The sequence below is a fragment of the Diadema antillarum genome, unplaced genomic scaffold, assembly GCF_040938485.1.
Source record: "Diadema antillarum isolate AM-2024a unplaced genomic scaffold, OU_Dant_1.0 seq00000735_RagTag, whole genome shotgun sequence".
NCBI classification, from domain to species: domain Eukaryota; kingdom Metazoa; phylum Echinodermata; class Echinoidea; order Diadematoida; family Diadematidae; genus Diadema; species Diadema antillarum.
The window spans coordinates 1,482,588-1,507,325 of record NW_027271635.1 but is presented as its reverse complement, the minus strand read 5'-3'; the positions used below and the strand labels follow the sequence as shown (position 1 = coordinate 1,507,325).

At 38.0% G+C, this 24,738-nt stretch overlaps 1 protein-coding gene across 1 annotated transcript; it reads right to left on the bottom strand.

Moving 5' to 3' along the window:
- Positions 1-813: 813 nt before the first annotated feature.
- On the bottom strand, positions 814-23,460 carry LOC139738337 (dolichyl-diphosphooligosaccharide--protein glycosyltransferase 48 kDa subunit-like). Its single transcript, XM_071648975.1, has 10 exons — positions 23,322-23,460; positions 19,345-19,455; positions 18,664-18,750; positions 6,526-6,629; positions 5,871-5,965; positions 4,093-4,335; positions 3,302-3,449; positions 2,647-2,767; positions 1,854-1,960; positions 814-1,201 (listed from the first exon to the last, which is right to left on the bottom strand). The coding sequence occupies exons 1-10, from the start codon at positions 23,458-23,460 to the stop codon at positions 1,046-1,048; spliced, it is 1,311 nt and encodes a 436-aa protein (XP_071505076.1). The 3' UTR covers positions 814-1,045.
- Between the last annotated feature and the right edge of the window lie 1,278 nt (positions 23,461-24,738).

Below are 24,738 nucleotides of genomic sequence, written 5' to 3'. Positions count from 1 at the left end.
TGGCCAGTATGAATGATATATTCAGTATTGCTTTCTGTTATTAAAAAAAAAAGGGAAAAATGAAAATAAAATCAAGACAATCTAGTACCCCCCCCCATAAAATGAAAAAAGCAGACATAAATCCCAAACCAAGTGCAGAGCGTATAATGTTGTGTACATTGAACTCCTCATGAATAATATTATTATGTCCATGGGTACATAACAAATTCATTTTGACTTTCCATGGTGTATTTTCTTATGCAAGGAAACAGGAATTCATTCAGTAAAATCGAAAATTTTTGCATGATTATGAATTTTTGAGCCCAGCCAAGTAGAGTGTGTTAAGCAAGTTTGTATTCCGTTGACTGTTAGACAGATTCCTAGTGATGAAAAAAAATCCATGTGGAAATGTTGAAATACAAGAAAGTATATAATACACATTCATTTTTGCACTTGCATAACAGAGTCTGAATGCACAAAAATGTCCATGCCACAAAATACTTCACTTTTAAGGAGGTACAAAAAGTATGTGTTACGTACTTATTTATTTCAAAATTATGCAAACGAACTCCTTGAGAACAATTTATGTACGGTACAAAGAGTTTGCCCATTTTAACCATTGGGCAACTTGTTGATCTCATAAACAGCATCTGGAGAGTTCGAGAATCATTTAAGAGACAGGTTGAAATTCCACTGCACAGAATATAAATTCTCCCAAACCAGATTGGACAACAATCATGTTGGATTTACTGCCACTTTGTAATAGTTTGTCTCCAACTAACAGAATGTCATCATATCTGGACATCAAATGTCAACAAAGTGAAAAGAGATAATAGTTGCATTATGATCCACATGGAAAGGTGTTGTGAACAAACGGGCTATCAAAGCTGTGCAGCTGTAAGAATGAACCAAAGTTCAGTTCAAACAAATGTGAAAAATAAGCAACCCCTCAAAACAAAACAAAAAACGAAATTGATGGAAAAAAAAAAGATAGACAGAAAAAAAACAAGTTGAAGAGACTAAGACAACAGGAAGAAAAGAGGAATGAAAAAAAAAAGAGGGCTATCTAATCTCGCTTGGATTTTTCTTCGTCGCGGTGATGGAGGAAGACGAAGCTGAAGATAAAGACTCCAAACATCATGGAGAAGGCACTGGCGTAGTACGGGAACGCGGACGGGATGAAGCGCTCAAACTGGGTGTGCTCAAAGGGTCGCACAGAGACCTGGATTGAGTGGATGCAATGGAAATAAATATAAAATAAAGACTGTGCACACATAATATCAGCAACTCCCTAAAAGTACATGTTGCACAATCAATTCCTATGCACTCATCATTTTTTTAATACATGTACTCGTACACTTTTGTCTCAATTCATGATTAGTCAAATCAGGTAAGGCGGCAAAACCTCTTCCATTATTACTTTACATCGAACATACATATCAAATACAGGTATTATACAAATAATGAATGTTTATGAGTGCAATGGACAGAATATTTCATAAGGCGAAAGATGAAATGATCCATTCAATGAGGCGCAGCCAAGCATGGTATGGATCAAATCGTAAGGATCCGACATTGCACGGTAAATGGAAACACAATTGCATGGATGATGACGTCATAGTGAAATGGGCAGAATGATCCACGTCAAACAAGCAATCAGATGAAAAGGATCTCTTCAGGCGTTATATAATTCTGCATACTGCATACAATTGCAACGCAGTAAAGGTATGTTTCATGATCTGTGCTAAATGAACAATATAGCATTCCTAACTATGACTTTCGGAGGTCACATTAATACTTGGGTTTCTCTTCTCTTGGTTCTCTTTGCTTCAACACGAAGCTACATCATTTGGCACAAAATACTGCTTACTGACCTGGGTGGTACTGAAGAGATGGGTGTAACCGATACGATTGTAGTCAACCTTGAACTGGAACACGCCATAGACATCCGGCAACTTGAAGACTGTTGAAAATCGGCCATCTGCATAATGGAATATCAACACAAATTCAGTAATATTTTGTTTTGATTTATCAAATATACAATTATTATTTTCTATGCAAAGAGGTATGGCAAGTTAACTTGTAAGATAATCTTGTTTTCAAGAGAAATTCTACCACTGAGAGCACCATGGTGCACACTGGCATTCTTTCATGCACGACAGTGTATCTTAATTATTTCATTTCAGGTGATGGCGCTTGTGATGATCACAATATTCTATGACCACACAAAACATACCAAAAATAGGGAAAAACAACAGACATCCTTGCATCAATTTACAGGAATTCCCAATGCAAGCATGCAAGCAATAGCAGCACAGGATATACACTAGCATGATTTGCATTGGTGGTGGCAGCAGAGAATGGCAAAATTGCTACGAGCATACCAAACAAAATAGAAAAGATCTCCGTCAAACTTGTCAACTACTGTATGGCAACAATATACAATCCATGACATGTAGAGTTAACCTTGCCTAAGTCGAATCAATTTGGACAGAAAAGATAGCTTCTGTTTAAAGAAAAATCAACCTATGAGGGATTAAAATCGGTATGGAGAAGGGACTTGAAAAGACGTTTGACCGAGGTGATTATTCAACTTCTGCGAGGTGGACTTAAGCAGGGTTGACTGTAATTATGTTCTTCTCTTTCTTTTTTCCATTCTTAACTTACTCTTGCCAGAGAGGGTTGTGCGGACGAAGGGGTCGATGCGGACAAACTCCAGCTGGACATCATTGGCACTGAATGGACGCCACTGGCCATCAACGAGTATGTCCAACCAGATACTGTACTCCTGTCATTTGTGATGAACAAAAACATTTCACCAATCAGCTCAGCACTCAGGAAGTGATGTACTCTATCAGGAAGTAATACCTAGACAGTAATCTGGAAAAGAATACTGCATAATGCGGTGTATTTTGCTACAGCTTCATTTTCTTTCTTCAACTTTCACAAGTTGGACTTACACTCAACAAGAGGAACAGCACACCAGATCATGTACAATAGTCTCAAAGACTAGAAATCACACAGTTGTGCTTCCTGAAATGAGATTACACTCAATTTCTTCTTCAGTTGCACACACTCAGACTAGGGTACTTGGTAGGTGAAACATTTTGGAAGACAGGAAGACATATAAATATGCGCAAAACTCTCCAAGCTTACGTCAATCATGTCTTGTCCATCGCAAGTTACATTTTGGAAAACCCTTTCATCAAGTCTGAGCAAATGCCTATGCTGTCTCAGCTCTTTTGTTGGTACACACTTACAAAGACATGCATAAGCTCCCTAGTAACCCTTAGCTGGAAGGTTGTGGGTGCACATTACTCACCACTTTGTCCTCAATGGTGTAGGATGAGGGTGGGGTGCTCTCCCCCACTTTGTGGTGGGCGACGCGGTTGACCCGGATGACCCCCTGCTCCTTGAAAGCCCACTGAGTCACAGCCAGGGCCAGAGCCATGTTGCCAGACTGTTCAAACCTACACAACATGACAAACATTACATTTAAACTTCAAAAGAAAATAAAATCTAATCAACAATTCCCTTTCCATATCATTTCTGCATGTGCCTGGTCATCAGGAGTATTCATGTATGATACATAACAAATGTAACAATACTAAAATAATGGATACATTTAATTCACCAAGTCAGCAATTTCTCGAACATAAACAAATTTTCTCAAAGTGCAATGAAGGTTGAATCAAATAGAGAGACAGAGAAAGGACAACAATACAGGCTACTAGCTCATCTCACTATGAATCTAAATCTTTGATGGTTTCTGTTGCAGCAGAACATATAGTAGATGGCTTCACAGTGCACCATGTATTTCTTCTTGTGTATGGAGAACTGTATGTGGCTCTGAATAGGGCCTATCCACTCCCGACATTTCGGCAAACATGTTCTTGCCATATTCACATTCTCTTGCAAATGGCAATAACAAGCTTGCTAAAACGTCGTGAAGGGTAGGCCCTTTTCAGGGCCAAATTCATACCCAAGGAAGAATAATATTGTGGCGCACAGTGAAGCCTCCAACTGATATAAATGAATTCCTAAAGGTTGAGCTTTCACCTTCATCAGTTCTGCAATAATCCAAACAGAGAGAAGCAATGGCAAGAAACCAACCTCTGGGAGTTGCCAGAGGCTTTCTGTACAGCCGACTGGAAGTAGGCATCGCTGAAGAGGTCCACAGACCCGCTGAAGACCACCCTGGCATTGTTCCTGGCCTGAAGGGCGGCCATCAGGAGGGTGTTCTTCCCCACCGCCAGCGGGTACTCCTCCACCGGCTCCTGGGGGTTGTGCGAGTAGGCAGACGACGAGGCGTGCAGGACGTCGATGACCAAGGGGTTGTCGGCATCAGCTATCATGCTGGATGGGCAGATAGACAGGAAAATCACGCATAGAGAATATGAAGTGGTGCATCAACATGTTACCATGTCAGGCAAATTAGTAAAGCTTAGCATTTAATGCATTTAGATCTGGTGAAAAGCACCCAAATTGCTTTCCCTACACTATAAGCCTTCTGTGATGATCGATCACAAATGAAAACACTGATGAGATCATCTTAAATTCATTAGATGCTGAAATAGGCTACATGGAGTGTCCCACACAACTAGTGTAAGCCATATCATTGGGCAAGTGACCCAAAATTCCTCTTACATAGAGGATTACAAGCTTTTTACTTTCTCTGTTTTCAATTTTTGTTTTAATTCAGACATATCTGATAGCACATCTATTCTGAGGATCCTGGCTCTCAGCGCTCTTCATCTGGAAAAAGAAAGTGATAATAAAAGAACTATGCACACGCTTGCTACTGTTTAATCTAATGTGGTGAACAAAGGATTGAGCAAAAACATTACATTTACATGTTTTCCTGAGAAACTTTGATGTATGAGACCAAATGTGACCCTGCACCTCAAAACAAACAAAAAGTCGCCAGACATGAATTTTTAGTTAAGACCATATTCTGAAAGAGCAGACTTTAAGCTTTAAAATGATGTATAACTCAAATCAAATGGACTCTCCTAACCTATCTAAATATTGGAAAGAAAGCACAAACTCAGGAAAAGTGTGAACTGAGAAAAGAGGCTCTGAAGTACAGTGTCTATTCAAGCGCTTAATCTTTACCAAACCGTGCTGGCTGTGCGATGAATGGGACAAAAAACAGGAAGTAACCACCTGAGTAACAACAATGAAGGGATTATCAGATTAAATTGAAATTAAGCATGCCTCATTAACACATTCTGTCCATAATTAATGCCAACTTTCAAAGCAATAGCACAATCCTTTCAAAAGTTATTAGAGTTGAAAGTGAAGAGTGTGGACAAGGTTTTTCAGAAATGAAAAAGGGATTCTAAAGACACACCTAATCACACTATTCGACCAAAAATGTTCGAGATAAACTGCTAAAAAACACCCTTTCCTGCCCGTTTTATGATACCAAATTTTAGCATTATGTAAAAGAAGACCCGCTTTTTCAGAAAATATGAAAAAGTCAAGTTCGGCTAGGTTGATCCATTTCACTTATTTTCAGTCCTCACGCAAAGTCAGTGTGTGCGACTTTATGTTCGTTTTGAGGTGCACGGTCACAAATGGTGCCTCAATCCCAATCCCAATCCCAAATATGTAATTTATTTTTGTGCTTTCATTTAACTCATTCAGCAACATTTCAAAAAGAGAATCTTAAATGCACTTAACTAATCCAGTATACAGCAATATTTCATTTCAGAGCAAATCATCACTGTGATACTGCTTATATGTCACAAAGTTCAATCCCATTCAACACAATATCCATCTTTATCACTACAGATGAGTCTCCACTGTTACATTTATTGAAAGTTGTTTTCTCCACAAAAAGTTGATTTCTCCTCAAAAAGCTGGTTTTGAGTTAAATCCTCTCTTACCCAACTCCACTGAAGAGAATTGGCTTGCTGGTCTTCGGTCCTGCAATAGTTTCTGCATCAATCAAGTTTTCTGCATCTGCTACCACTAATGTGTGCTGTTTGAATGAAAAGACAAGGTTGAGGATTTAGTGAGGCACTGATCACATTCAGTCACAGCTAGCCATGGAATAAAGAAAATTGTAACTGTTTACAAAGTTAAGTATTTTTACACGTAATAACAAAATGAAGTTCCATTATACTATAGACTATACCAAAGTATGCAAAACTGCTATGTACACACTATCATTGCCTACATGTAAGCTTTTTTTTAATTTCTTTAATCATATCCTATCATATTTCCTGTCAAGAAAAAAAAAAAAATATTTACAAACCTATTGACATCGATGGTTGTGTGTTTGCCAAGGCATGACCACCACTTCATCCCTAAATTGTATAAACACCTGTACATTGACAGGAATTCCTATTATCTCAAGCAATAAAAAAAATGGTACAAACCAAACATCTGCATCATACAGCTCATCTCATAATCAACCTGCTGTGATATGGTTGACATGAGCATGTGTAAAAAACACCACTAAATTTCCATCACTGATCATTATGTGAGAGATACAGTACACAGACGAGGGGATGCATGCATCAAAGACACTAGACTTACATATCCTTCATCTTTAACATCATAGTTCAGATGATCAATTACTGCCGTTCCTTCTTCATCGAATTCCACTCCGCAATTACTTCCTAGATCCCTGAGTGGTTCTCCTGCAAATGAAAATGATGTACATCAAGAATTGTTGTCTTAAATGCATGTCCAATGTAAAGTTTCTTGATGCAACGATCACACACACACCTAAATAAAAATCAATCAAACAGATAACACAGATAATTTGATGCTTTTTTAAAACTTCAATTAGCATACAACTGCCCTGTAAATGACCAACATGTGTGAATAAGGATGTAGCAAATGTACTACATGTACATCTACATTTGAATTAAATCTCAAGCATGTCTCAAAAACATCTCTTGTTGCACAATCTTGGATCATTTTGACAACATTTGATGATTGCAAGGACATTTAAATCACCTGAAACCACCTGAGACATGTTCGCATTTGTGTTAAAGCACCAAATATGTACAAGGCATGATAATTGTGTACATATAAAGCTTCCATTTGATGCACACATTTAAAATACAGTAGTGCCGTTTTGTTCAATTTCTTCACAAGTCCACAAGAATACATGTATCACAATGCATTACATGGAAAGAAAGAGAGATTTCAATCGAGCGAAGCATGGAGATGTAGTGGTGTGATTGCAAGTGATTCTGGGAAAACCAACAAAAGAATCAGAGCATACAAGGATGTTTGAAAGTGTAATCTTTGGTCGCTCTGACAAATAGACATCCGTGCAAATTTGTGCACTAAACACTTCAATAGAGCAATTTACATCAAAATGCCCAGACTTGACCAAACTGACTGAATCCTGCATCACAAGTACTGTATAAAACCAAAAGAAGGTACAGGTAGACATTTCAGTGAGGTGTACAGTATCCGTCACAATAAAGTTTCACTTCTAACGTTAGCTAACGGAGATTATCGTTAGCTAACGTTAGCTAACGGAGCCGCCGGGAAGTCAGCTAACGTTAGCTATCGATAACTAACGTTAGCTGACTAACGTTAGCTATCGATAGCTAACGTTAGCTATCGATATCAACTAACGTTTGCTCATAATGTAGGAGTAGTGAGGGCTAACGTTAGACGGAGAATTTCGTCTGTTCGGAGTTTTATTTTACTGTTCAGTATTACGGTCCTCCTCCGAGCTCCGGAGATCGAGACACACGGAAGGCCGACATAATTTACAACGCTGCGTAGCGGGATGCACCACTGTCCCTACACTGACTATACGGACGTGATAGATCGGCAAAATTAATCTTATTACATTGTATGTATTATCTCATAAACACATCGGCAATCACGCTCACCGACTGTTCGAAAAAGCGAAGATTTGGGTGTAGTTTTCATGGAAAACACAGCTACCAGCTCGCGCTCGTCGACACTGTTTGCAAACTCACGATGCATACAGATACAGTACAATAAATCGTACACTCAACGATCTATCTTGACAGTGAAATGTTCATAATGTATAACGTGTTGAGTGCAGGAAATCCCCTTCCCACATACTTTCCACCTACCTGTACCAAGTACTCACACTACTACTAGCTCTGCCAACAGCATGTGTGTGTCGTGTAGTCACGCGCACGTGCGGCGCTTCTGAACTAGTAACTGATTACGGGCGAATCGGTTTCCGTGCTAGAGCATCCCACCTGTTGTACAATGTACTTAGCCTTCAGTTTGTATCATTATGTAATTTGGAGGGGGTTCCGTGAAGTCAGACGTACCAGTGATGCCCACGGAAAATATCCCCAACGATAATAATACTGATACAATGTCAATGTATTTCGGTAGCCCAGCGACCTCCGTGATATAAAGTAGCGTTCCGTGTACTGAAAAACATTATCAACGTTTGTATAGGACTAATTTTTTTTCCCATAATCTGTTATTGATTCCATATTCAAAACAATTTCACAACAAATCAAATCACATGTATTACAAAATCCACGATTTAGCATGACATAATTATAATGAAATCAAACCAAGCTGTACTTTCAGCAGAAACAAGAATGTACAATGCACCAGAGAAAGAAAACATCATACACTGCTTACTTACTTTCGTTAAAATCAAATCGAACTGTACTTTCTGCATGACAGTACAATGTTAGGCCTAATGTTAGAACTAATGTGAGGCCTAACCGATACTTGGGGTGAAAAGCGGCGGTTCGCCGGGCAGACCGATCGAGTGTATCGCCATTTTATTAGGTGATCCGAGTATTTAATTTTTTGGGGGGGGACATTTCCCTGTCTTTTTTTTTATTTCGATGTCGTTTCCGATCTTCACTGTGAGATCGGCAAGCATTTATGTTTAGCTAAGGCATTTTTTCTCTCTCTCTCTGCTGAGAAGATATCGAAGCGTGGATGAGCGTCGGTCCCGTAATTTTGAAATGAATTCTATACCTCTCAATGTGCACCAACACTTTATTTTTTTCTCTCTTTACGATCGCCAAGCTATTAAAAGTGTTTATACTGAGTATTTACAGGACATTATTTGCAGGTTTTCCGAAGAAATATAATTATAACAGTATGACATTTATTTATGCGCGCGGGTACCGGGTGTAACTTGACAGTAAACGTGCCTAGCATGTTCAATACGCTGTTAATCTTGCAGTTTATTTATATGCTACGGTAGAATGACTGAATATTATAAAGACTCACTTTTATTTGCAAATAGTTATGTTTATACCTATACCGAGAAAAAAAAAACTTTCATTTTCCTTTTTCTATTAAACAGTAAACGGCATGTATGAAATACAAAAACCAAATCAGCTAACGTTAGAGAGACAAAACTACATGTCTACCGGGTAGCCAGCGAGTTTTTCTCTGTGTAGGCCGAATTCAGTGGGTTTTATTCTGCAATTGCATTCGCTACGAGGTTTTGGTATCATACATTAAAGTAGAAAAATAACAAAATTCAAATGTTGATAGTTGTAAAATATTTCATTATGCATGCTACATGCAATTGACACGCTTCATCGTGCTTGAGACTGGAGAATACGGTTGTGTTGCCATTATTTTCGATTCTATAAGTTCCGTGCACATCGCGTTCGATACGCGGATGAAGTGCAAAGATTGTGAACATTGGTCTTAGATTGATATTTGTACTTACTTATAACTCCACACGTTCAAACCTTCATCGACATAATGATTCATTATAGCATCACTTTAATTTCATTTTGTCTTCTTCTCTTAAACTCAGTTAATGGCAATGCCATGTAAGAAAAGCAAAAACTAACGTTAGCTAACGTTAGCTAGCGTTATTCTCTACTCTCAGGCAGTTCTGCACTAACGTTAGCAAACGTTAATTTTGATACTGAAGCATGTCAATTCGTTCTAGAGCATATACATAATGAAATATTCTTACAAGTATCAACATTCGCATTTTGCGATTTTGTCTACTTCTATGCATGATAGCAAAACATTTTGAAGCAAATGTAATTGCAGAATACAGACCATTGATACCAAAGAGAAAATTCGCTGGGTATCCGGTACAGACGTGCAGTTCTGGTCCCACTAATCTAACGTTAGCTAACTAACGTTAGCCATTGTGGTTTTTGTTTTTCATACATGCAATTAACTATGTTTAAGAGAAAAGCCAAAATGAAATTAAAGGGATCGTAATATTCTCTTAATGAACGTTTGAACGTGAGTAATTTATATTTGTGTACAAAATTAATATAAGACCAAAGTTCACAATCTTTACGCTTCATCTTCGTGTCCAACACGATATTCACGGAACCTCGCAAAAATTATGGCAACTCAATCCGTATTCTCTACTCTCAAGCACTAACGTTAGCTAATGTTAACGTTATACTGAAGCGTGCCAACTTGTTCTATGAGAGCACGCAAAATGAAATATTTTTACAAGTACCAAAATTGGCATTTTGCGATTTTTGTTTACTTTTATGCATGCTGTTATAGAACAAGTTGACACGCATCAGTATAGATTAGCTAACGTTAGTGCTTGAGAGTAGAGAGTCGTTATTATGTTGATACGAGGTGAGTTGCCATTATTTTTGCGAGGTTCCATGAATATCGTGTTGGACACGAAAATGAAGCGTAAAGATTGTGAACTTTGGTCTTATATTTGTACACACATAATCAGCATCCCTTTTAATTTCATATTGCCTTTTCTCCTAAACATAGAAAAACGTATGATAAACAAAAACCACAATAGCTAACGTTATAGCTATAAACGTTAGATTAGTGAGACAGAACTGCATGCACGTCTACCGGGTATACCCAGCGAATTTTCTCTGTGTTATCAATGGTCTGTATTCTGTAACTACATTCGCTTCACAAGATTTTGGTATCATGCATAAAAGTAGACAAAACAAGATTTCGTGAATATCGTGTTGAATACGAGATGAAGCGTAAAGATTGTGAACTTTGGTCTGATTTTTGTATGCACATGTAACTAACACACGTTTAGCATCACTTTAATTTCCTTTGGCCTTTTATAGTTAATGGCATGTATAAAAAAAAACAACAACATTAGCTAACGTTAGCTAACGTTAAAGAGACAGAACTGCATTGTCTGTACCGGGTATACAGCGAGTCTTGTTGTTATATTGGTTTTATTCTGCAATTACATTCGCTTTACGAGGTTTTGGTTTAAGGCATAAAAGTAGACAAAATCGCAAAATGCCAACGATGATACTTGTAAAAATCATTTTGTTACTGTGCATGCTCAGAAGAAGTTGACACGCTTCAATGTTATAGGGATATGACATGAGAGAATACGGGGTCTGTTGCCGTTATAATTTTTGCGAGGTCTCGTGAATACGCTGTATCATGCTGGTCACGAAGATGAAGAGTAAACATTGTGGTTTTTTGGTCTGGAGTATACCATATTAAAAAAAAAACAACAACTTATGGTAGACACGTTCAAAAGTTCATTCACACTAACAGAATTATATATTAGCATCACTTTCATTTCATTATACGCCTTTTTTTTTCTTAAGCATAATGACATGTATGGAAAACAAAAACCACAATAGATAACGTTTGTAGCTAACGTTAAAGTAGAGAGACAGAACTGAGTGTCTGTCCCGGTTACAGGTTGTTTCGGCAAATTTAAAAGAAGGTTAATAAGGACATGCTTACCGAAACGTTGAGATAGAGAAGGTTCTATTCAGGACCAATCTCCTATCCACGAAAGAATTCAAGGCGTCCCTTGAAACCATCCGCCTGTAAAAGATTAAGACCTCATTGTCTCCGATCACGCAATGATGATGCCACTTCGAGATGCACGATGAAGACAATTTGAATCGCGGCGATCGTTTGTTGACGAACAATAAAAACCTCGGCAAGCGGGAGGGGCAACGAACAAAGGATTGTCTTAATGACTTGCTATAGAGCTTCTCAATGGCAGGAAGAGAGTGTGACAATGGATGCCACCTGTTACGATCCAGGGATGATGAACATGGGATGTAAGTTTTTAGAACGTATATATGCTTAAAGTGAGATACACATTATAGAGAGAATGAAACGTTACCGTTTTTATCGGTAATCGGTAATGATAGACATCATTGAGACTACAGTCATGTTGATATATAACAGTATATATATATATATATATGGGCAATTCCGCGGTTAGTAACGTTACATTTGAACAAATTCAGATATTTGTTTTTACTACTAAATTACCATTTATTCATTTCAAGTCAAAATTATGTCAAAAACATGTTCATCCTTCCCAGGTTTATGATACAGAAAAGAATGAATACAATCCATGAAATATTAGAATTGCTATGGCAACTTAAAGGGCAGGTTAGTAACGTTACGAAAAAAGGACATGACAAAAAAATCAATGTCTTGTAACAAAAAGTGTGCAAAAATTCAAGTCACTTCAAGAAGAGTGTTGCATTAATTTTAATTATTGCATCATGACAAATGTTCACACAAATTTTTTTAGCAGTTCGACCAATTATTTTTTAGCTAGACCCCCAAAAGCATGGTTAGTAACGTTACGGTTAGTAACGTTACATTTGTCCGGAGTAATTCCGCAGGTCATTTCACCCTTTTGTAATTGACAAAATGTCACATGACTTCTGGAGTATTTAAATGTATTCATCTTTTACCCATTAGCAAAACTTTGAGGAAAAAATTTCAAAGGAACCCACTGTAATTTGCATTTAAGTGAATTTCAGCATCCCCAGTCCCACATGTACATTTTAAATGATGGTTTTAGATCTCGCGAAATCAATAAATACGAAAAATAAAATGTACTGAATTTGAAAGACCTTAATGATTGGTGAACATCCATGGCATTAGTTGGTACCTAAATTAAAGAGTAAGATAAAGAGGCACATTTCTTTTATCCATGTCATGTCCACCTAACTGCGGAATTGCCCATATATATATATATATACATATATATATATATATATATAATGAGCAAATATTTTCACTCGGATGTTTTATATATATATATATATATATTCATAATTAATCTTGCGTGGTCTAATATGAATACTCTTCAGTTTAGAAAACCAAGAGAAAGTTACAATGTATTAAGACAGTCATAAGTAAGTTGGCGCATCGACACGTAAACCTTTTCAGCTTATTCTAGATGTTGGTGACACAACATTTGCTCCTGCAACAGTTGCGCCGGATTATGTTAAGACTGTAGGGCTTTAGATTTAATTTTGATATGATGATTTGGACTTGGGTTAGGGTTATATAATGTTTGTAGGTAGAATTTTGATTGGATTAGTCTAAGATATTTCATGGGAATTAATGATAACAGTAGGCCTAATAAAATATACTGAGATGGATTTTCATCTTTATCTGTTGAATAACGCGAGCGTGAGTGAACAGATTACAATTTACAACGAGTATAATTTCTGTCTGTCCATAGTTCATTTCCAGAAATGAGGTATCAAGTCCTGTAACCCATACCTATACAATTGTACTTTCGAAGCAAAATCTAGTTCGTATAGTTGTCAAGGACCTGTGTGAGGAATGTGCTTTCAATCCGTCTTTTGTCGTGTGTTTTTGTCGAAAATGCTAAACCATTATCGTTGATCGGGCGATGCGAGAAAATTCTCCTTTGAAACCGGCAGGCTTTTGTTGTTGTTTTTGTTTCTTGTATACAAGGACTTTGGTTTTGTTTCTGTTAAAGTCCGAACGTAATTAGCTGGCCCAGTTGATGCAGGGAGTTACCAGCTATATGTCACTCTTTTGAAATCGGCAGACCTTTAATCAATGTGCAAGATTTAGCGTCTTCTTTTAATGGAAATCCAAGGAGGTAGGCCTTTATCACGGCTCGCAACTAAGATTTTTGACTTTGGATGATCTTGGTAAGCGATATCAGCGTTGATTGACAAGGAAAGACACCTTTGAATCTCGCCAAATCATACCATTACATGCAGTAATTAAATGAATTACAAGAAAGGCAATACGGAAATACATTGTACATTTAAGTTTGATTTCTGCTGTGCTTGTCCATTTAAAAAGTAATTGAACATCACGACAAACTACATGTAAATGTTTATGAATTTAAGAAAAGACATGAAGACAATACAACTTTGCCAAACTAATATTGAAACTACCTCCCTGTTTTGACATTCCGCGCGCCTTATATTCTCGCTGATGAACATGTCTAAAAGCGTCGTCCCCCCCCCCCCCTTGAATATCACGAAAAGATTTAGAGTTTCATCGTTTATCACACGCACAACATTGATGGTTCAATCTCGTGTTGTTGCAAGCGTTGCGGAGATGAAGCGAAGAAATGCGTTTTCACAGTCATAATGTACATTACACTGCATATTTTTGTTATACCTATCATGATGAAGAAAGAAGATTGCACTGTTATTTATTGACCCACCCCCCCCCCCCACACACACACACACACTCACACGTCCACATTGTTTACACGTTACCCCAAAATATAACGTTTTACATTCTAAAGACATGGCCACCTCTGCTATATTGTCTATGCTGTTTATAACTCTGACCAGCTGATGTGGCGAGACTGTCTTTGCAGAGCAATAATTCTGATGCGGCGAGACTACGAACAGTAGACGCGAGCGAAGCATCCTGATCCACTTTCACTGTTCGTACTTCGTAGTCTCGCCGCATCAGACGTGTGGCTCAGCAAAGATAAGTCTCGCCGTATTAGATGTACATAGCGTAGCAGCAAATATAGCTGCATCCTCCGCCTATAGGCCACTTCTCGTTGAGTTTACTAGTATTACACAGGCGCAACGTGTGGAAAAAAAAATAATCATCGTACGAACGACGGATGATGCACATCCGCAAAAGTAGTTATTGTCTGAACAAAAAGAATTTTCTGCGCTCCAAAAAGACATTTCAGAGTCGAAAGAGTCATAACTACCTGCATTAACTGGGCCAGCTAATTACGTTCGGACGTTAAAAGAAACAAAACAAAAGCCCTTGCACAAAAAAGGTCTGCCGATTTCAAAGGAGAATTTTCACGCATCGCTTCAACATCGGACAATGGTCCAGCATAGACAAAAAACAGCAGAAGTCGGACTGAAAGAGACATCCTCACACAGGTCGTTGACAACTAGATTTTGCTTCGAAAGTAAGGCATGAGTTACATGACTTGATAGCTCATTTCTGGATTATGAAGAGACAGAAATTATACTAGCTCAAGTAACTGCAATTCGTTTACCAACGCTCGCGTGATTTAACAGATACGAAATATCCATTCACCATCTGATTATTTGCTACGTCTCCACTTAAAAAAAGTATACAACATGTACATTGAGGTATATTCTGTATAAGTTAGAAAGGTTTACTGTCGACGCGGAAACTTACTTTTAACTGTCTTACTTTCAATCTTCTTTATATTTACCATTTCAAAACTTAAAGTAAACTCACCCACGTATAAGGCGTAGATGCTCTAAACACATTACGACATAATTTATGCCAAAGTACGCTTTCATCTTTCACGAGAGCTTTTGTGTAAGCGAATGCAAAACTTTTTGGGGCGGGGTTGTTTTCAATTGTTTGCTATAGTCATGCGTTATTTTCAGGCTGTTTCATTTTTCAATTTCATGGATTTTAAACATAGTTTTCTTTAAGTATTCCAGTTCTCTCCCCCGCCCTCCACCTCACTGAAATCAGAAAGTCTACCATAAATCTGATCGATAAATACAACGTGGCATTTAGCGATCATGGTTATGGCAGATCACGGTTATGGCATACTCGATTAAGTACACTATAATAATCGACTGATATTTCGACTATGAGCCAAAAGAAAGGCTCTAAAAGTAAAATCATTATGTTGCTTAAAATTGAGATTTTTGCAATGATTCTTTTAACTCAACTCACTTAGCTAATTCTTGGATCGACATTTCCAGGCTAATTACACGCTGTATATTACCAGAACTCCAGTGCGTGCATTCTTTCGTCTGGCACCTGATGGTCCGGCACCTGCTTTTGTGAAAAAAAATTTCACAAGGGTTGGGGGAGGGGTGTCAAGTTTCTTCTATCTGAAGAGACCGCATACAATCTCTTTGCGTTTTCCCCTTATTCTTTGGTTCTTTGTGTTGTGTTTGTGTGCTTCTTTTTGTTGGGTTGTTTGTATTTTCTTTTAATCATTCATGGGAGGGGAAAGAAGAGTAAAAGAGGGAGAAATGAAATAAGTATGCCACGTATGTTGTACACCAGCATCACAATCATCACCATCACTTCGATCCTTAGCCTTTTTTCATTCAGAAACACGACCACCATCATCACTCGAGAAACACACCGAAGCAAACAAATCACGTAACAAAGTACCAAGAACCTTCCCGACAACAACACAAACGCTACAAAGATCAAGCTGGATAAAACTTCGTTCAAAGTATTTTGTTAGGGCTAACGATCCACTGTATACACAAACGTATTCTGAGGACTAGTCTGAGCTAACGTTAACCCGAGTGATTGTACTACGCTACTATTATTACGTTACATAATAATAGGGTTGTATTTATAGGTTTGTGAATTTATAATTACAGTATTTATGATAGTGTAACACCGAGGATCGTGAACTGATTTAGCGAGATATTGCCGATTTTTTTTCTTTCCGATTATTCATGATCTTGAATATTCAACGTGAAATCGGAAAATCCTTTTTTTTTTTACTTATTTTTTTCTTTGCGAATGCATATTAGAAGTTCCCCTTTTTGACTAAATATAGGCCTAGTCTTCATCGCTAAAGCGTTTTATTGACAATACTTAATGAACAATGATAAAAAGAAGTGCTTTGTCCAATATACTCATTAAAAAAAAAAAAAAAACGTTTCTGCGAGCTCGCTGATATCTGACACAGGGTAACCAACAAACTTCCGTGTAGCTAACGTTAGATGCAGGAGAGGGATAGAAATTTCTCAGAGTGTACATCTAATGAGCTTTAGGTGGCTGTACATAATGTGAGAGAGAGAGAGAGAGAGAGAGAGAGCGTGTCTGTAAAGAATTATACAGACTAACGATAGCTAACGTTAGCTAACGTTACGACTCACGCTCCATTGTAGTTACATAAGACACAATTCTTTGCGAATTCATTAAAAAAAATATTTTTGACTGAATATAGGCCTAGCTTTCATCACTTATGCGTTTACTGACACTAATTATTGGACTGAAAAGAGAGGGTTGGTCTGTCCTGTTCAATACTGTCTCCTCAATTCTGCCGTTAGCTAGTAATTTAATATTCATTGTTATCTGACAAAAGGTAGGGACGGGAGAAAGGAAAGATATTTCTCTGCAATGCACACCAAATGAGATTTGTGGATGGATGTGTGTGTGTATGTGTGTGTTTGAGCGTGGTTAAAATATGTAATGTATATATAAAAAAAAAACAAATAACGTTTGTAAAGCTGTAGTTGAATAGGACTAAAGCTAACGTCAGCCCAAGTAATTGCATCATAGGAATAAAAAGATCCGTCTGTCCGGAGTCTTCTTTTCTTTATTTATCCATTAATTCTTTCTATTTTTTTCATTTATTATAATTATTATTTTATTTATCTTTTTACTCTATTGCTCTCACCTCCCTGGGTCAAGGTACACACACCTGCACTACAGGTTGCCACGCGGGCCCAGCAGTGCCATGCGCCGCGTGCTACTCAATTGCGCAATGAAATCTCAGCTCACAGACTGATCGACATCAACACGTGTTCGCTACCAGTTACAGTATTGTATGCAGAGACATTAATGTGCTGTGGCGTGGTATTGTGTCCATACTCAACTCGCGAGCTCGCTATATAAAACGCACGGTACACAGCTATCCAACGAAGAAGTCTAACGTTAATGTTAGGAAGGCCGAATGTACTAACAGTTACAGCTACACAGTCGAATGCAGTGACATAGTAACAGTAAGAACGTGAATGAGAAGGCATCAATCAGACTGCCTGTAACAGTGTACGCTGTATTGCCTGTAACGTTAGGAATGATACGAGGCACGATCATGCTCGCAGCTCGATCCATGCACCACAGGAGCGTTAATTTACATGATAAACTGTCCACTAGCAAAGTTACGCTCAATCGAGCGAGCACTACGAATTCCCGATGCCTTCAGGACCGAGATATCGAGTGAGCTTATCGAAGATTAATTGTATTTCTTATAGTTATGCATGATGCAACGTAGGTCTGAGATTTTACGAGACCTAGATCTAGTGCAGTATCTGGAAGAAGTTACCTCTGTGACGCGACCTGCAGGTGGTGGAAGCGTGCGGCACCGCCGCCGCGCTTCCGAGTTTTCCGTTCCGAAAGCAAAGAAGAAAAAATCACGATCGCGAATTCGCTTTTCGGAACCGAGAAAACTCTAACGTTAGTACTCGAGTCCGGTGCACGAGTTTCCATCGAGCCAACACACAAACGAGTTAGCTGCCAGCTAGCTAGCTAACGTTAGCTGGCATCTAACGTTAGCTGCCAGCTTGGCAGCTAACGTTAGCTACAGTATCGATAGCTAACGTTAGGTATCGATCGCTAACGTTAGCTTTCGTTAGCTAACGTTAGCCAGGACAATTTTCACGACACCAACGTTAGGTGAAACGTTAGGTGAAACTTTATTGTGACAGATACTGTACCTCAGTTTTCTTGTCCCTCCTTCAACACCCATCCACCCCTACTGGTTTGCATAGCATTTACTAGTATGTGTACTTCCATGGAACTTACCTATATTTGAACTGCCTGCTACAAGTATGTTTCCTCCTTCATCAATAAAGTCGGTTAATGTGTTGTCTCCAATGTCTCCTCCAAATTCTGTTCAAAGCAAGCCACACAAAATAAAGAATAAGAAATATGTGTTATTCAAAGTCTGGATGATCTCAATATATTGTTAATAAAAGTTATGGTAGTGCTGATTATGATGAAAATAGTAACAAAAATGATAAAAATAGTACTAAACATACATGTGTAATTAATTCACCCTCTTTAATTCACATTACCTTGATCTCCATACTTTTGTTATAAGTTTGTCACAATGATAACATTGAGAAAAAAAAGGACCTACAAAGTTTTTTCTTTATTTTTTATTTTTATCTTAAATTGATACTGAGACAACAAGTGGACTTCTTCTGCAACGTACAGCTGTACTCCAAACTTCATTAGTATTGTGGACCACAAACTTGCACATTGTCATTGAATTAGATGTATAGTATTTGGTATTCTGTGGGGGCTGAAAGTAACACACCACCACAAGGTAGAGCCTTTTTTTTTCTTTCAAGGGGCCCAAATTACATCCAAAACATGCCAATCCATAATACACCTTGAACTACATATTTGCTGCTCAAAAAATAGTTGGGCAAGGAGTAAGAGGGTTTACAGTCCTGTCCATATTCCCATGGTCATACTCACCTTCCACTGACGGGCAGAAGAGTACTAAATGCTCAAAGAGGTACTCCCCATAACTGCTCAGCTTCAAGTTTGGGTCATCTGCAGTTTTAAACGTTAGGTCAAAACCTCGTTCTGGAACAAAAGGATAAAAATAGATTTACACCATTACTACCTGATCTGGTGAATGTGGTGAATAAAGGAATAGGATAAGGCTGGGATCTGATCCTGTTACATGGATAGTACTTTGATACACTACAGCTGTAAATACAATAAATTGTACCCATTTATTTATTCAGTTATTTATCTATTTATTTTCTTCGGGGGGGGGGGGGGGGGTTAAACTCCCATGCTTATCAGTTTTTGTTATTGATGAGTGCTTTCACACAACCTATCTCGTGAAATAATTGTGAGGGGAAAAAAAGACAAGGAAAGTATGAAAGGAAAGTAAAATTGAAAAAATGAAAAGAGAAGCAAAAAATAAAACAAAATAAAGGGGGGGGGGGGGGGGAGGAGGCAATTGCAGCATGCATGCTGATCTTAGAGGAAACATGTTTCCAGGCCCAGGTGCATTCATGCACCAGAATATCATTGAGAAACAGGCAAAGAAAATTGACTGAGTGTGCATTTCTACATCTCTAAATTGTACTTGTGCCCTACAAGTTCCTCTCTTCTTTGGGGCAATGCTGCGGTTAGTAACGTTACATTTAAACAAATTTAGATATTCATTTTTACTACTAAATCCTCATTTATTCATTTCAAGTCAAAATCATGTTAAAAACATGTTCATCCTTCCCATACTTATGATATAGAAAAGAATGAATAAAATCCAATCAATATTAGAATTACTATGGCAGCTAAAAGGGCAGGTTAGTAACGTTACGAAAAAAGGACATGACAAAAAAATCAATGTCTTGTAACAAAAAGTGTGCAGCAATTCAAGGTACTTCAAACAAAGTGTTGCATTAATTTTAATTATTGCATCATGACTAATGTTCACACAAATATTTTCAGCAGTTCGACCGATAATTTATTAGCTAGACCCCCAAAAGCATGGTTAGTAACATTAGGGTTAGTAACGTTACATTTGTCCAATGCAATTCCGCAGGTCATTTCCCCCTTTTGTAATTGACGAAATGTCATATGACTTCCGGAGTATTCAAATGTATTCATCTTGTACGCTTTACCAAAACTTTGAGAAAAAAATTTCAAAGGAGCCCTCTGTAATTTACATTTAAGTGAATTTTAGCATCTCCAGTCCCACATGTACATTTAAAATGATGGTTTCAGATCTCGCAAAACCAATAAATATGAAAAATAAAATCCACTGAATTTGAAAGCCCTTTATGATTAACCCTATTAAGCCCAAGCTATTTTGACCCCTCGCAGGCCCAAGGGGGGGGCACATTGTGCCCCCCCTATATACCTTTTTTATTATTTGATGTATCATCATCATATTTGGCACGTGGGTAGAGTAACTCATACTCTACATGACCGTACATTTGAATTTTCACAAGGTCACCCATGGAGGGCGCTATTTACCAAAATATAAAGAAATACTTAGGAAATGTGCTAAAACCATGATTTTTCTGTATAATTTCTTTATCCCCATTATGTATGTCATATTATACACCAAGCATTTTCATATTTGCCACAAATGATAAGCAAGTGAAATTTTATTATTTGTTATGGTTGAAATTTCTCAAGGTCACCACATGGGGGCGCTATTCATATCAACATATAGTGATACATTATGAGACCTGAGATGAAATGTTTGGGATGGGTACATGTACAGTTATAACATTTCATATTTGCATAATACTGGAATTTTGAGATTGCACATTAATAATATGATAAACTAATGATATTAGAGGCATAACTTGGGTGAAGGAATCAAAATAACTCAAAATATAAGGGCAATCTTTAGAAATTATCATTGTTTTCAATTATCTCTATTATATCTTTTGTTTTATGCATTTGTCACATAAAAACAAAGGAAATAATAAGAAAAACTTTCCAGGACCATAATTACTTCGAATTCTGCTCCTTCAACAAATTTCAGCCAAGAAACACCCATTTGATACACTGTAATGCTGTTAAATGAAATGGGAACAGAAAAAAGATGTAAAATCTGACTGACATGGTTGTCAGTTTATGGTTGCCATGGTAACCAGCAACATCAAATATAGCTAAATTATATATCAAAATGTTCGCAATAAGATTTTAGGAAAAGTCACCAAATTTGGTTGAAATCGGATTAAGGGTGAAGGAGTGGCAAACGAAAATCTGGTAGGGGGGCACAATGTGCCCCCCCCCCCTTGGGCTTTATAGGGTTAAAGAACATCCACGTCATTAGCTGTTACCTAAATTAAAGAGTAAGAAAAAGAGGCACAGTTCTTTTATCCATTTCATGTCCACCTAACTGCAGAATTGTCCATTGCATTGGGCTTTGGCAATTATTGAATTAATTGTGCCTCTTCTTTATTGGTAGGCAGTGTAGTGCGTAGTGGTTCAATCACAATCATCATGGTCACGATGGATCATATCATTATAGATAGATCTAGATCTATCAGTTATCACCTCCAAAAAGCTCCACCTGGCCCTGGCCTTGCTTGGCATACGGTTACGGGGAATGACCTAATCTGTCTAGACAGAGGGTGCGTTCGAGCGCTCTAAAGCGAACCAAAGAGAACTGAACTAAAGCGTACTGTACTGTACCATGCCAGTTTTGGAGCGTTCGAGCGCTCTGTCGAGAAAGCGTACCTCACAAGTTATTTTTAGAAAAGGTCATGCTTGTTTGTAGCGAGAATGTAATCCATCTGGCGCTTGAACTACTTATACCTGTCCCAAACAAAGAGAATGATGTTTTTGCAATGTGACCACTGAAATATCCCCATTTTATTAACTACACGTAGCCGCTGTCGCTCGCGACAGCGGCTGCACGTCTACTCCTTCGCAGACGTTGTTATTTCTCAGCGGTGGGTGTACGTTTCCTTCATGAATATCTTTATTAATCGTGGAAAACTAAAATATGAGGAATCCCCGTAATCTATGATAATCATTCAATAATCGGTATGCGTATATTTTTTTAATTACGTCAAAAACCCACCGAAATCCGTCCTTAAAATCAGGTCTGTAAGCGACCTTATTGCTTCACTCCTCATCTTCTGCATGTTATTGAATGGCAATCACTCTCCTATACTACAACGTAGCTAGTCGGAGCGGAAGTGGATGAGCTAGTCGGAGCGGAAGTGACGTCAAATCACGAGAGCAGCACGCGCGGAAATACATGTGCGTAGAAGACGACAAGCTTTACATAACACACGAAACACACGGGCGTACGTAAAATGCTACCACGGTACCTCGGGCTGAGCGTTCGTGCGTGGTAGTTCGTTGATTCTGTGAATCATCGCACAATCTACTCTGAAAAATTCAACAATAAGGTTTGGATACCAACAAAACACCAAATTTAACTCAACCATCGGCAAAATACGATATAGGTGGGTGATATTACTGTTAAAATCAAACAAAATAAAATACTTTTTTGTGGTCTTGCCGTCAAAAGCGACGGTCGTTTACAACGTTTAAACACTAGTACATGTCAGACTGCTGTGCTTTGCACAGCGGTCTGGATCTGGTCAGGCTACATTTTATGTGCATGTGCATGATTGATAGTCAACGCACATGCTTTAAACAACGAACTTTTGCTACGCTTTTGGAGCACATCGGGAAGTGGTCCACTTTTGGCTTGGTACAGTATGGTACGGTACACTTTAGGAGTGTTCGAGCGCTCCTTTATAGCGCGGTTACGGTATGGTTCAGTCGAAGTACGCTTTAGGCTAAACCACTGATCGCCCCTCTAACTTACATCGTGTAGAGGGGAGATCAGTCGGCTAAACTAAACCGAACTGCTTACTCAGATATTAACGTGTGGGACTTCACAAATCTCAACGGCAGCAGTTAGTCGACAATTTATGACAGAAGATACCAGGAAAGGTTACCTTGCAGAGATTTGAAATAAATCGAGTGAGATTCTCTCATGGTCATTGAATCTAGTAACACTAGAGTCTTTCCTCCGCCCTGAACGCTACTCAGGAGGGCAAGAAGCCCGCAGATCACAAGAGCCACTCCGACTGCCATTTTTGATGCAATGCGAAAGGATGTCGACAAACATTCCGTTGAAATATGACTTTTGTATAAATCAGAGTGGTATCATTTATATTTTTTAACATATTAAAATATTTGAATTGAGGTTTAAAATTTTTTTTAAATGTAATTATTATGCTTCATATGAATTCTATTAATTAAATTGTTGAATAAGGAAGATTTGGCAAATTGGCATATGCATAAACCAATCAATTCTCGCCAACGTGGACGACGCTGGCTGGTTTTACAGGTGCACAGGCTGTACAATACACATGTAGATTGTACTAAACCAATCCCTCCCACTTCATGTGACCCGCATGCCCTGGACGCGCTGGACTGTGACGTGTCGGCATCACTGATCTTTTTGCTCCTGTGTTTTGTACTCAGCAATCCTAGAACGAGGGAGCAGAATGATATACTATGGAGCAGCTAAGATGGTCTGAATATTGTAAACTAGTAGGTATTGACATTGTCAGAGTCATATAGAGCGGAAATAATTGGAAAGTTGTTGGATGAATAATTATTTTTAAATAAAAATGATGAAAGCGTTTGGAAAAATCACTCTCACGTACTTTAGTATAAAAAAAAATTAGTTAGTCTGATAAATTAAGAGTAAAATTTAAGTTCAATGGAAAAAAATGACTGAAATTGGATGAAAAATAAGGAAGTTATGAAATATATGAGTTTTGCTTATTCCTGCGAAATTCTTGTATACAATGGGTATGAATATGCAAATGAGTGAGCTGACCATGCCGTAACCTCACAATTTGCCATTGACTGTATACAAAATATGACGAAATTTCAATGTTTCTGTCTTTGAATTCTAAAACACGATGTTATTCCTGGTTGAATAACTTCCGAATAGTGATCAGTTTTTTAGCCTCGGGCATAATTGCGTTAAAACTGAATGAAAAACTGGAAAGTTTCAGAGTTTTATGCACAAACTATACGGTAAGTTGTGAGGGTATGACATGCTCACTTTGCCATTGGCATATTCGTATTGACCGTTCAAGAACAGTTTCCTGAAAAATTAGCGAAACTTCAAAATGTCATAATTTCCTTATTCTTCATCTTTTTATAAGATTTTTCTTTTAATCAAAATTTTACCGTTGAACTCGTAAAATTTCACTCTTTCTTATCAGACTAACTTATATTTGGACTGGATTTCCCCTTTAAGGACAGATTCTGAGAGAACAGGCTCTAAGCTTTAGAATGATGTATAACTCAATTCAAATGAACTCTCCTAACGCATCTAAGTATGGGAAAGAAGCA

Excerpts from the sequence above, each read along its gene's own strand:
- LOC139738337 (XM_071648975.1), bottom strand. The coding sequence starts at position 23,460 with ATGGCAGTCGGAGTGGCTCTTGTGATCTGCGGGCTTCTTGCCCTCCTG. Across the intron at positions 6,630-18,663 it reads AGCAGGCAGTTCAAATATAG|GAGAACCACTCAGGGATCTA; the intron begins GTAAGTTCCATG and ends TTTCATTTGCAG. Across the intron at positions 1,202-1,853 it reads ATCTCTTCAGTACCACCCAG|GTCTCTGTGCGACCCTTTGA; the intron begins GTCAGTAAGCAG and ends CACTCAATCCAG.